A 12051-nucleotide genomic window follows, 5' to 3' on the forward strand; every position below is an offset into this window, starting at 1 on the left:
CTCTACCACACCAATGTCATCTTGTTTCAGTAAGGCTAAGAAATATGCGGACTGACATTGCAACCTTTCACGATAGGTAGTCTAGGCCTATCTAGGTTGTGAAATTCTTATTTTTCTTTGTTTAGAACTGACTGTGTTACCTTAAGTGGACGACGCTCACAACTGGTCTACTAAAACAAAGACTTAGACTTTGTTAAGTTACTTATACATATAAACATGCAATAAACATCCATTAAATGTAAAACATAACAACATTATGACAAAAATAATCTGTTTCATCCATTGGAAAATAAATAAAGAGTTTTCCAGTATTCAATCACTCGAAAGGTGATTTCTAGTATACAAACTCTAACACCATTTAGTAATTTTTATGGTAAACAGATACTTTTTCCGTTCCACAATAATTGTCACTCTTTTCCATTTCGGTCTGTCCCACAATAATTGTCTCGATTCAATCGAAATAGGGAAAATTGCCACCTGCCATGTCTTTGTAGGCTCCATCTTCCAACCGTTTAGTATTTTTTGTGGTAAACAGATACTTCTTACGTTCCACAATAATTGTCACTCTTTTCTAATTCGGTCCGTCCCACAATAATTGTTACACTTCTTTTTTACCAGAAATGACAAGTAGGTTTCATATTCAACTAACTCACTCTACTCACATTTTATTATAAAATAAAAAAGTGGGTCCCACATTCCACTAACTTTACCAACGATTTTTTTTACTTTTCTTAAAACCCGTGCCGTGCCCACAATTAGAATGACAATTATTGTGGGATGTAAGGAGTAAATCTAACCTCATACTTACAGTATACTCTAACCTAAGGTTCTAGAGAATGGAAAGTAGAGAATAGAAAACCTTGAATTAGCATGTCCATGATTTATGTATACTTATTTCATTAGTGTATAATCAAACAGGTTCATCACTTTTGAAAAACATTTCATCTCATAATTAGATCATATGATTCATGTCTATATACTATAACTTTTGAAATTGCCAAAATTTTGCCCATCAATTTAAAATACAGAACAGAGTTTAGCTTAAACTAAAAAATTATAACGTACCACAACATTTTACAAAATCTAAATTTGAAACCAAGCACTACCACAAAAGTAGCAACTAAAATGTTACTACAAAGAAATAAAAAAACACAACTTATTAAGTTCCCTTACATGTTGGTGTAGCTTTAGTGCATCTCTTCTTCATCTAATATATCCAATGCTAAAAAAGAATTTCACTAACCATCTTGGCCTTCCACTTCTTATAATCTGTAACCAATTCCAATCCCAAGTATGAATCCACTTCCATATCCCATCACAACACTTCGCCAACCAAATCCATCAAGGAATTCTTCTTCATCTTCTTCTCCTTCTTCTTCTCCTGGCTGCGTCGATTGCCCATTCTCATCTTTGCACTTTCTCATCAACGGAACTCCGCACAATCCTAAGTTTCCTATATATGAATCATTCTCAAATGTGGAGAACTGATTAGATTGTGGTATTTTTCCAACAAGATTGTTCATGGAAAGGTTTAATTTCGCAAGAAAGGTCAACCTTGTCAAGTCGCTTGGAATTTCTCCATCCAATTTGTTTGTTGACAAGTCCAACGATTCGAGCTCACCCAAGTTTCCAAGAGATGAAGGTATATGTCCGGTGAGGGCATTGTGGGACAAGTTCAAATATTTGAGAATCTTAAGATTTCCTACGGAAGTTGGAATTGTCCCAGAAAATTTATTGGATGACAAGTCAATTGTTGCGAAGTTTTCCAACAGTCTCTTCAATAATTGATCCTGGCCTTTCAAGGTGAGTATCATATCAAGAAAACTTTGATAGTTGTCATTTTCTTTCGTCGCCTCCATCATTGCTTTGAAATATCTTTGAGGTAGAGAGCCCACAAATTCATTATGCGACACATCTAAAACTTGCAACTTAGGAAAAGAAATGTTGGTTGGTGAAGCAAGTGAGATGTTACCATAAAACTTGTTAGAACTCAACACTAGCACTCTAAGCTCCGGAAGGCCTTCCATCCAAAAGGGAAATTCGGCTTGTATCCCATTATTTCTAATATCAAGACCCCTTAGACTTTGGCAGTTGACTAAAGATTTAGGTAATCGTCCTTTTAATTTGTTAATACTCAAATTGATGGACATAAGACTACAACCTTTGGTGAAAGTAGATGGAATGAGGCCACTAAACTTATTTGCGTTCAAATGAAAGATGGACAAAGATTTGCTCAAATTTCCAAAACATTGTGGCAGTCTTCCTTCCAAAGTGTTATTTGAGAGAATCAGATATTCAAGAGATGTCAACTTGCAAATGGAGGTTGGGAGCTCACCATTTAATTTGTTGGAGGAGAGATCTAAGTAGTGCAAATTTGATAGATTTCCCATGATGGATGGAATTGGACCTTCAAACAAGGATTAAATTAAATTTCACTAACATCAAAATTGTGAGTTTGATCGAATCAAAGTGTCATTAGAGAGAACAAATTAAGGATACAGAAGAAATTAAGCTCACCATTTAATTTATTGGAAGGGAGCCACAAGAACTTCAGATTTGATAGATTCTCAGTGGTGGTGGGTATTTGACCTACAAATTGGCACGAGACGTATAAAGTTACTCAAAATATAAATTGATACTCGTAAATCAATTATTCTTTATTGATACTCAATAAAATTTAAACAGGTAATTCAAATTTTTTATAGAGTAAATAAGACATTTTGTTTAGAAATTAAGACGAGTCTACTCAACTGTTATTTTTCTATACTGTATAATTTTAAAAGGGAAGGTTTCAAATTAGCCCTATAATGTAGAAATATGAAAAAATTGAAAACTAAGACTTACCAATTAAAGCATTGTTGTCAAGAAATAAGTATTCTAGTGCTTTCATGTTGCCAAGCGAAGGCAATGCCCCACTAACTGAGTTACTTGATAGGTCAATCATTTCCATGGAAGTCATGTTGAAAATGGTTGCCGGCAAAGGGCCTGAAAACTTGTTCATACTAACCTCCAACAATTGTACATGATCAAGATGCCCAACCTCTTGTGGAATAACTTCTATAAATCAAAATATATTCCAAAAGTTAGTACTACAACTTTTGTGTAGAAATGTAGGGAAAATATAACTTATCACCCTAACCCTAACTTAGAGCATCCACGATGGATGCTCTATTGGGCGCCCTAGTGGTTGCCACATCAGTATGCCCCTTCTTTCTGTAATGGTTGCGCCCTAGTGTGAGCCCTATCAATTATTCATTTTTCATTTAATTTTTAATGTTATTGTTTTTTTTATATTTTCACATATTATAAATTGAAAAATTAAATACTAAATTAAATGAAAAGCATGCATTACTTAATTTTAAAATAAGAATTTATACATTTTATATTTAATTTTAATCAAATAAAAAATAGAAAAATATAAATACACTATTATAGAACACAATAAATTTAAATGAAACACTTACATTAATCGAATAAAATGAGAAAAGTATAATAAAGGTCAAAATAAAAATAATGTGTTGAGCAAAGGACTTGAACACACAACCTTTATAATTTTCCAAGATATATTTACCATTAGGCTAAACATACATTGTGAATTGAAATCAAACAAATTTTTTACATAAAGCAACAAAAAAACTCTCTTTTAAGTGTAAAACTAATTGTCCCACATCGAAATCACAAAGAAACTTGGAGTTGAAAACCTATCTATAAAACTACCATTTATCCCACATCGAAGTCACAATGAAAGTTGGAGTTGAAAACCTATCTATAAAAGGTTTACTCAAGCAATGCAAAACTTGCTCATTTAGTGTGAAGAATTATATTATATTCTATAAAATATATTCCTTTCACTAATTATATTCTATAAAATATAGTGTGAAATTTTAGTTTTTTATTTCAAGTTGAAAAATGTTTTTTTTTTTAATTTAAAAATCGATTTTTTAGAATTAAAAATCGGTTTTTATAATTAGAAATTGATTTTTTTATAAATATTTTTCTGGGATTGGGCTCGGGCGTTGCGTCGCAATGGAAGCCTGATCAGGCGCCCGATGGATTGGGTGTGGCCGATCTTTCGGTCGCGCCTGACAATGCCCGACGTCTACAATGGATGCCCGACGACGCCCAAGCCCGATCTTGGATGATCGGGCGTGAGATCGGGCATCCATTGTGGATGCTCTTATGAAGTAGTAACTTTTAACATTAGTGTCTTAACATAACTTTTTATAATTATAAATGCCATTAAGTAAATCTCTATAACAAAATCAGTTTTTAATAGAAAATTAAGTTCAGTGACATAATTTTTTATAACTATAAATGCCATTAAGTAATGTTATGGCATCTTGCAGGTGAGTAGCTACTATGCGTGAAATGAAAAAACAGCATGTCACAAAACTTTAGTATTTTAGGACAATATATTTAAAATTAATGATTGAACAAAATTAATTTTATTAATAATAAAATTTTATAATTTTATTGAATGTTAACTTTGGCGAAATTTCGTAATATATTGAAATGTAACAAATTTACTGAGATTTGCAACATTTTTATTAATATGTGATTGTTAAATGTCAGTGGCCATATTGTTTGGTTATGAGCTCGAGTACAACATGATCTTACTAAATTTGTGGCTGATCATACTTCTCCGTCCCACCTCAAGTGAGACGCTCCTTTTAAGCATGTGATTTTAGGAAGTATTGTTTAGTGGTTAAATAAAGAGTAAAGTATAAGAAAAAAATATGATAGAGAATAAAGTAAAAGAGATAAAAAAAATATTGTTTTATAAAAAAGGAAAACTGGGAAGATCCGAAAAGGAATACGAATAACTTAGAATGTGACGAAGAGAGTACCACTTAAAGAATTATTGCTGAGTGATAACTCCACGAGAGTCGTCATGTTCCCCACTTCTCTTGGGATTGATCCGACAAGGTTGTTAGATTCCAAATACATGGACTCTAGTTTAATAATATGACCAATCTCTTTGGGAATAGTACCTGGAGAATAATGAAAATTCAAGTTCCATTGCTAACTTGTTACATTAGTACCAGTTGATAGCATAAAATATACTTTGTTGATTCATGAATATCAGTTGAATTTTCATAACTAGTACTATGTTTTATATTGTCAACTGATATTAATGATCAATAAATTAATAAGTTCTCAAGTTCTTATTTTAATTAAGTTCTGATCAATTGATCACAACTCTGTCTATAATATATATATCAAATAGAAATAGTAATGGGATGGAATTAGTTGAAAATTCAGAGTATAGATGCAAGATTCTACCCGTTAGATTGTTCCAACCAAGGTGCAATTCCTTAAGGTGTGTGATGTTCCCAATGTGTGTAGGCACATGTCCACCAAAGTTGTTGACTGACAAGTCAAGAACCTCAAGTCGTGGACATTGACCCAAACTCAGTGGTATGTCTCCCTCAAATTTGTTCCAGGATAGCTGAAGTTGTTTGAGTCTTGGAAGGTTGTTATGGCTGCAAATGCTCTTTGGTAGGGGGCCATTAAGAGAGTTTTCACTCAAATCTAGAGAAACAAGAAAAGAAAGATTTCCGATTTCGGGTGGGACGCGGCTCCTGAGTCCCATATTCGGGAGAGCTAAATGAGTCACCCTACTATGACGTGAATCACAAGTAACTCCCATCCATGTGCAAACACAAGTTTGGATGGTCCAATTTTTTTTCAAAACACTGTTAGGATCTGAAGTGATGACAATGGATTTAAAAGCAAGAAGTGCAGACATATCAGTGTTGATTTTATGAGTTGTAGCAAGGCTAAGACAAGAAAACAATACTAATAGAGAAAGTAGATAAAATGGGGAAACTCTCTCCATATTTCAAATGCAAAGTGCTAATTGCAATTATGTGAGCAAACAAGAAGTTTTGGAGACGCCCTTTTATTCACAACTAAAATAACGCTCCCTCCGTCCCACTTAAGATGATACGTTTTTCTTTTTAGTTTATCCAAACTAAGATATGTCTGCACTTCTTGCTTTTAGGGTTTAGAACACAATTGCTTTTTTGGAAACTTTCTTTCTCCAATTAATACACCCAACCATTTTTTCTCACTCATATTAAATTATTCATCTTTCATTCTCTTTCTATTTCAATACTTACACCCACATTTTCTCCTAAAATCATACTACCTTCATACAACATTAAGTGTCACATTTTGCCATTTTGGTCCGTCCCACAATAAGAGTCACATTTCACTTTTATCATAAATTGTAAGTAGACCCCACATTCCACCAACCAATTCTACTCATATTTTATTATAAAACTAATATATAAAAGTGAGACTCATAGTCCACTAACTTATTCAGCTCACTTTTCTTTACATTTTTTAAAACGCGCGCCCACACTGAATATGACACTTAATGTGGGACGAATGTAGTAACTCCTAAAATTCCGTGCCGGCCAAGAAATGTGTCATCTTAGCCGGGATATAGGGAGTAATATTCAAAGTCAAGTCTCACTGGAATAGTACATGAGTACGTTTCCCACTGATCTTGGGAAGTTTGTTGACAAATTTCATTGGGAATATTACGTGGACAAAAATGAAGTTGTCAGAGTCGAGTTTCATTGATGATCATAACATTATTTATTAAAATCAATTTTTAAAAACCGGACCGGCAAACGAACCGGTGACGTTACTGGTTCACGGTTCAATCGGTCCAACCGGTCGAACCACCGGTCTAACCGTTTTACTGTTGCAAATATATATAAAAATATATTAAATTTAGTAAATGATTTACAATTAATAATATATCACAAAACATTAAACCTTATAGATAATTAGTGATGTATAAATATAAATAATATTAAAAATTAGTAAATATATTCAGATATATATATATATATATATATATATATATATATATATATTTAATATTAGTTAGTCTAGATAAAAAATTTAATATTTTATGTATTAAAATAGATAATATTTATATTAATTTAAGAAAATTTATTTCGTAAAATAATATATAATTAAATACGAATTAAGTACTTATTAATTAGTTTAGATAAGATTATTCATTAATGTCAATAGCTAGGGTATATAAATTAAGTATGTAATATAAAAAATTTATTTATAGTAAATAATGAATCTTATATGGTACTAATAATAATATAGGTGGTAAGTCGAGCATCATTAAAATATAAAGGATTAAAGGATGATAATTATATATTATAATTAATAATTATATTAAAGAATAATAAAATTAAAATGAATTATTAGTTTTTTAGATAAAATTAATGGTTAATGTATAAAAATATTTAATGTTCAAATTGTTCAATGAGCCCATGTGGTGGAGTGGTAGAGGTCTTCTTAACTAGAAGAGAGGTCATGAGTTCAACCTCTACCAACAACAAATTTTAAAAAAATTTAAAAAAAATAATAGAAAACCGGTTTACGGTTCAAGGTCCAACCGGTCCGACCGGCCGGTTCCACCGGTTCACGGCGGTTCAATGCAGTGGTGGTTTAAAGGGGTGAACCGAAACGGACTAACTACCGGTTCGCGGTCCAACCGATCGAACCGGCCGGTCCGGTCCGGTCCGGTTTTTAAAACATTGATTAAAATGCACGACTCATCAGTATTTGATTAGATAGTAGTAGTTGCAAGGTTAAGACATGAAAACAACAAGAGTAGAACTCTTTTCTGATTCGTAGTGCCCTAAAACTAAAAATTAAAAAATTATTTAAGAAATTTCTTCTTTTAATGGGGTGCCACTTATTTTTTATTAACACAGTTTTATTTTGTATCTTTTTTACTTTACTAATTTTATATTAAAACTTGCGTCATTTCAAAAGTTTAGTATTTGATTAGATATAAATTTAAAACTTGCGTCATTTCAAAAGTTAAGTATTTGATTAGATAGTAGTAGTTGCAAGGTTAAGACATGAAAACAACAAGAGTAGAACTATTTTCTGATTCGTAGTGCCGTAAAACTAAAAATAAAAAATTATTTAAGAAATTTCTTCTTTTAATGGGGTGCCACTTATTTTTTATTAACACAGTTTTCTTTGTATCTTTTTTACTTTACTAATTTTATATTAAAACTTGCGTCATTTCAAAAGTTATAAAGAAGTATAATACTTTGATAGCCTAATGGTTAAATTTTTCATCTCTTAACTAAGTGGTATGTGTTTCAATCTATAATGATAATATAAATTTTCTTTTCTTTATTCACTATTTCTTTCTTTATTTTAGCAATTTCTATTACTACTTCTTAATAGTACCAAAATAAAACTTTAAAATATTTTATGAAATCTAAACTATTACTCCCTTCATCCCAGAAAGATTGTCCCATTTCCTTTTTCACACTCGTTTTGCAAAAATAATAATAAATAGTTAAAGCAGAGAGGGAGTAAAGTAAAAGAGAGAATAATATAGAGAATAGTCTTACCTACATTATTCTTTCTCTTATTTTACTCTCTTTCAACTTTACCTATTTATTATTATTTTTGCAAAACGAGTTCAAAAAATGAATTGGGACAATCTTTCTGGGACAGTGGAAGTACTAGTTTACAAAGTACTCCATCCGTCCCACAAGAATATGCACTCTCTCATTTGTAGTCCATCATATAAGAATATACACTTTCTAATTTTAGAAACTATTATCTTACTATTCTCTCTATATTGTCAATGCAGAGTGCTAATTGTTTGTGTGAAATCAAGAAGCCTGGCTAGAAGACCTCTAGCCACTAGTACAAATAAAAGGAGTACACATGACATTTTATACAAAGGATACATATGGGCTATGGCCTTAAAATAAATATTGCATACGAAAAAATCTCAAACTTGACTCGTTGTATATAAACAACCAATAGTCAAATGATATAAAAAAAAAAAAGAGGTTGAAAATAGTTAATTCCTACAAGCCATATATACCATAGAAAAAATATACGATGCACATCGTGCCATCTTCTCCTCTGCCCCTATCCCACTCGATTGATTAGAGAACCTTCCTCGTTTTCCAGTGGGGCAACACAAATTTGGAAATTTTACACTTTGCATTTGACTTTACTTTTGAAGAAAAAATTCTACCTTCTCCACAATTATTTGAGGTAGGGTTGTATTAAAGACAAAACACCCCCTTAAGTGCAGAGTTTATATGATTGCACCTAAAATCAATTTTACTCAGTTATTAGTTCACTATAAAAAAATTAAGATTTTATGATGAATTAAATGATCCTAAAATAGTTATACTTTAAAATCTGAATTTCCTATAATGAATTAAATACGAATTAAAAATGACCTTATGTGTTATGCGTTTAAAATGATCTTGTTGGAAGAGAGCCATAAGTACTTCATATTTGTAAAATTCCCAATGGTGGATGGTATTAATTGCCGTATTGGACCTGCAAACAAAGGATATAAATCAAATTTCTATAGCATATTAGTCATTGTATGCATATTAGATGTTAACATTTTGCGATAGAGAGCCCACAAAAGCAATACGAGAAAGAATATGGCAAATAATTAACAATGAAAGCTCATCATTTAATTTGTTCTAATAGAGCAATAAGGTCGGCAGATTTGATAGACTCCCAAGTCCCAATGGTGAATGGAATAGGAACTTCGAAGTTCAAACAATCGATTTAAAAGAAACAACAATATAAATCAAATTTCTTTACATCAAAAAATGCACATACATAACATGGCATATTACTCGTTGTAAGCTTTTTTTTATCCACATTAGATGTTAATATCACTATAACAAAATGTTCTGGAAATGACATAGTAATATTTTAGATAATGAGTATAGAAAGGTGGAAAAATAGGGGAATTCTCTCCATGTTGTAGATGCAAACGGCTAATTGTAATGCAACAAGAAGCCTAGAAGATGCCCTTTTATTCAAAATATTCCAACAAATATGAGTAAAAGATTCTCCAATAACCTTTGTTCCTAGTCAAGTAAAACTCCAAAGTGTAAAATTACCAAACTTTTGATGGGGTAGAGAAGTGGAAAATTGGTAAAACAAATATTGCACATACGATACGATACAGTAAAAGAAGAGTAACAAAAGTTATTATTGGTTATTTAGATGGTTACTATAGTTTGTTTGTTGGTTATTTTTCGAGTCGTATTAAGATAGTCGAACCACAGTTTCCTATATATTCGAAAAGTAGTCTTTTGAATCATTGAGAAATACTTCATATATATACAAAATTAGTCATAGCAAATCGCTTTATATTTTCGTTCAAATCCCTTTCTTCCAACCAGGGTTTCATCTCTTGCAAATACACGGCAGAGTTTGGCACGTGGAATGGTTAAACGATGACAATGGAAAAACAACTACTCCTACATAATAGTGTACAAGATTTTTTCCATGGAGAGAAATGGTTGAATGGATACATAATAGTGTACAAGACTTTAATGTGAAACACACATTTTTTTCCATGGAATAGTCGAGCTGTTTTGTTGCTAATTTTGACTATAATTTTTTTTACAAAAATTGAGTCAAGTTTGGGATTTATTCCTATATGAAATTTGTATGAAGACCATATATATGTAATATGGATTCTGGATAAACAAATTAGAAGGTCTAATATTAACAGTTATACTAAAACCATCAATAGTTTATTTGGAGAAGACGTGAGGTGAATAGGTGATATGCTAGTACTTGGAAACAATAACTTTATAATGGCAAATATGGTTATTGGATATAAGTGACCTCAGATACTTATGGACTGTTTGGTTTGCAAGGTTATATTTATATGGACTGTTTGGTTTGCAAGGTTATATTTTGAAATTAAATATGTATCTGTTTAGTTCATGAGATTGAATCTCACTAACTCAATTCTAGATGGACAATTATACGATAATTAATTATAGTCACATCCCTAAACTACAATTTCATATTTTTTTTGATTAGCTAACCGAACTACTTCAATTACTATGATGACGCATGAATATATACACATGACGTGTAAGCATCATCTAAATCTAAAGGGCAGATGGCATGAAGGATTCCTTTGGATTGTCAATTGTGCTGAAAAAAAATGCACATATATGACACTTTCTTAACAAAAAATTTTATTTAAAAAAAATTATCTAATAAGGTGGGATCCATTTTACACTAATACACTTTTCTTTCTATCTTTCTCACATTACTAAATTTGCATTAAAACCGTGTCATTTTAAAAACTCTTATTTTTAGGAGATGGTGGAAGTACGTAAGGAATGACATGTGCAGTGGCGAAGCCACGTTGAGGCCCGGGGGTCCTGGTCCCCCCATCAATTTATTGATTGACTATATACTATATATGCAAACAACATTACAGGGTTATAATCAATTGCTAACTAATTAACAATCACAAATTAAGACTAAATCTTACCTATTAGATTAGGAGATGTAGTGGTTAAAATAATGTCACATAGATTATATTTTAAATTTAAAAATCATTAAATAAACTTAAAGGATATTAATGTCAATTTTTATATATGGTAGTTAAAATTAACAATTTTTTCTCTTCTCAAAATCATCTTAAAATTTAAAATTTACATAACTCTCTCTATTTAAATTATTTCAATTTTCGTATATGTTGAGAAATAGATTTATATCAATAAATGCATCAAACAATCTCAATATAATGCATGTACAATATCAATAAAACTGTATTGATATTTTCTGGTACTTGTGTTGAGATTCTCATGTCATTGTGTTAATATTTGTAATAGACTATATTGATACAAAAAAACTTGAAAATTATTCTTCCTTCGTCCCGGCTAAGATGACACATTCTTTGGCCGGCACAGGATTTTAGGAGTTATTGGTGAAAGTATTAAAATAGAGAGAGAAAGAAGGATGAATATTTTAATATGAGTGATAAAATGTTGTTGAGTGTATTAACGGGAGAGAGAAAGTTTCCAAAAAAGGAAATGTGTAATCTTAGTTGGGACAAACTAAAAAGGAAAACGTGTCATCTTAAGCGGGACAGAAAGGGTATGTTATAACAAATTGACCATTTTACCCCTTTGTTGATATTTTATCTACTATTTATTGAAATACGTGAGCTTTAATCTCATCCACTCATTTTAG

At 31.3% G+C, this 12051-nt stretch overlaps 1 protein-coding gene across 2 annotated transcripts; it reads right to left on the minus strand.

Annotated features, from left to right (window-relative positions):
* Positions 1–986: 986 nt before the first annotated feature.
* Positions 987–5858, minus strand: LOC121770735 (receptor-like protein 52). 2 transcript variants are annotated; one of them, XM_042167502.1, is made up of 6 exons: positions 5284–5858; positions 4848–4991; positions 2845–3057; positions 2518–2589; positions 1555–2407; positions 1270–1453 (listed from the first exon to the last, which is right to left on the minus strand). In XM_042167502.1, the coding sequence occupies exons 1-6, from the start codon at positions 5837–5839 to the stop codon at positions 1405–1407; spliced, it is 1887 nt and encodes a 628-aa protein (XP_042023436.1). In that variant the 5' UTR covers positions 5840–5858; the 3' UTR covers positions 1270–1404. The 2 variants fall into 2 exon arrangements, with proteins under 2 accessions (XP_042023435.1, XP_042023436.1); XM_042167501.1 differs by having other exon boundaries at positions 987–2407.
* Between the last annotated feature and the right edge of the window lie 6193 nt (positions 5859–12051).

The sequence above is a fragment of the Salvia splendens genome, chromosome 16 (genome assembly GCF_004379255.2).
Source record: "Salvia splendens isolate huo1 chromosome 16, SspV2, whole genome shotgun sequence".
Lineage (NCBI taxonomy): Eukaryota > Viridiplantae > Streptophyta > Magnoliopsida > Lamiales > Lamiaceae > Salvia > Salvia splendens.

What these genes read in the sequence shown, in the direction of transcription:
- LOC121770735 (XM_042167501.1), bottom strand. Translation starts at nt 5,839, where the DNA reads ATGGAGAGAGTTTCCCCATTTTATCTACTTTCTCTATTAGTATTGTTT. An exon ending in TGACAACAATGCTTTAATTG is followed by an intron (nt 2,590 to 2,844) that starts GTAAGTCTTAGT and finishes GCCAATTTGTAG; the next exon opens with GTCAAATACCCACCACCACT. An exon ending in CCCTTCCAATAAATTAAATG is followed by an intron (nt 2,408 to 2,517) that starts GTGAGCTTAATT and finishes CCTTGTTTGAAG; the next exon opens with GTCCAATTCCATCCATCATG.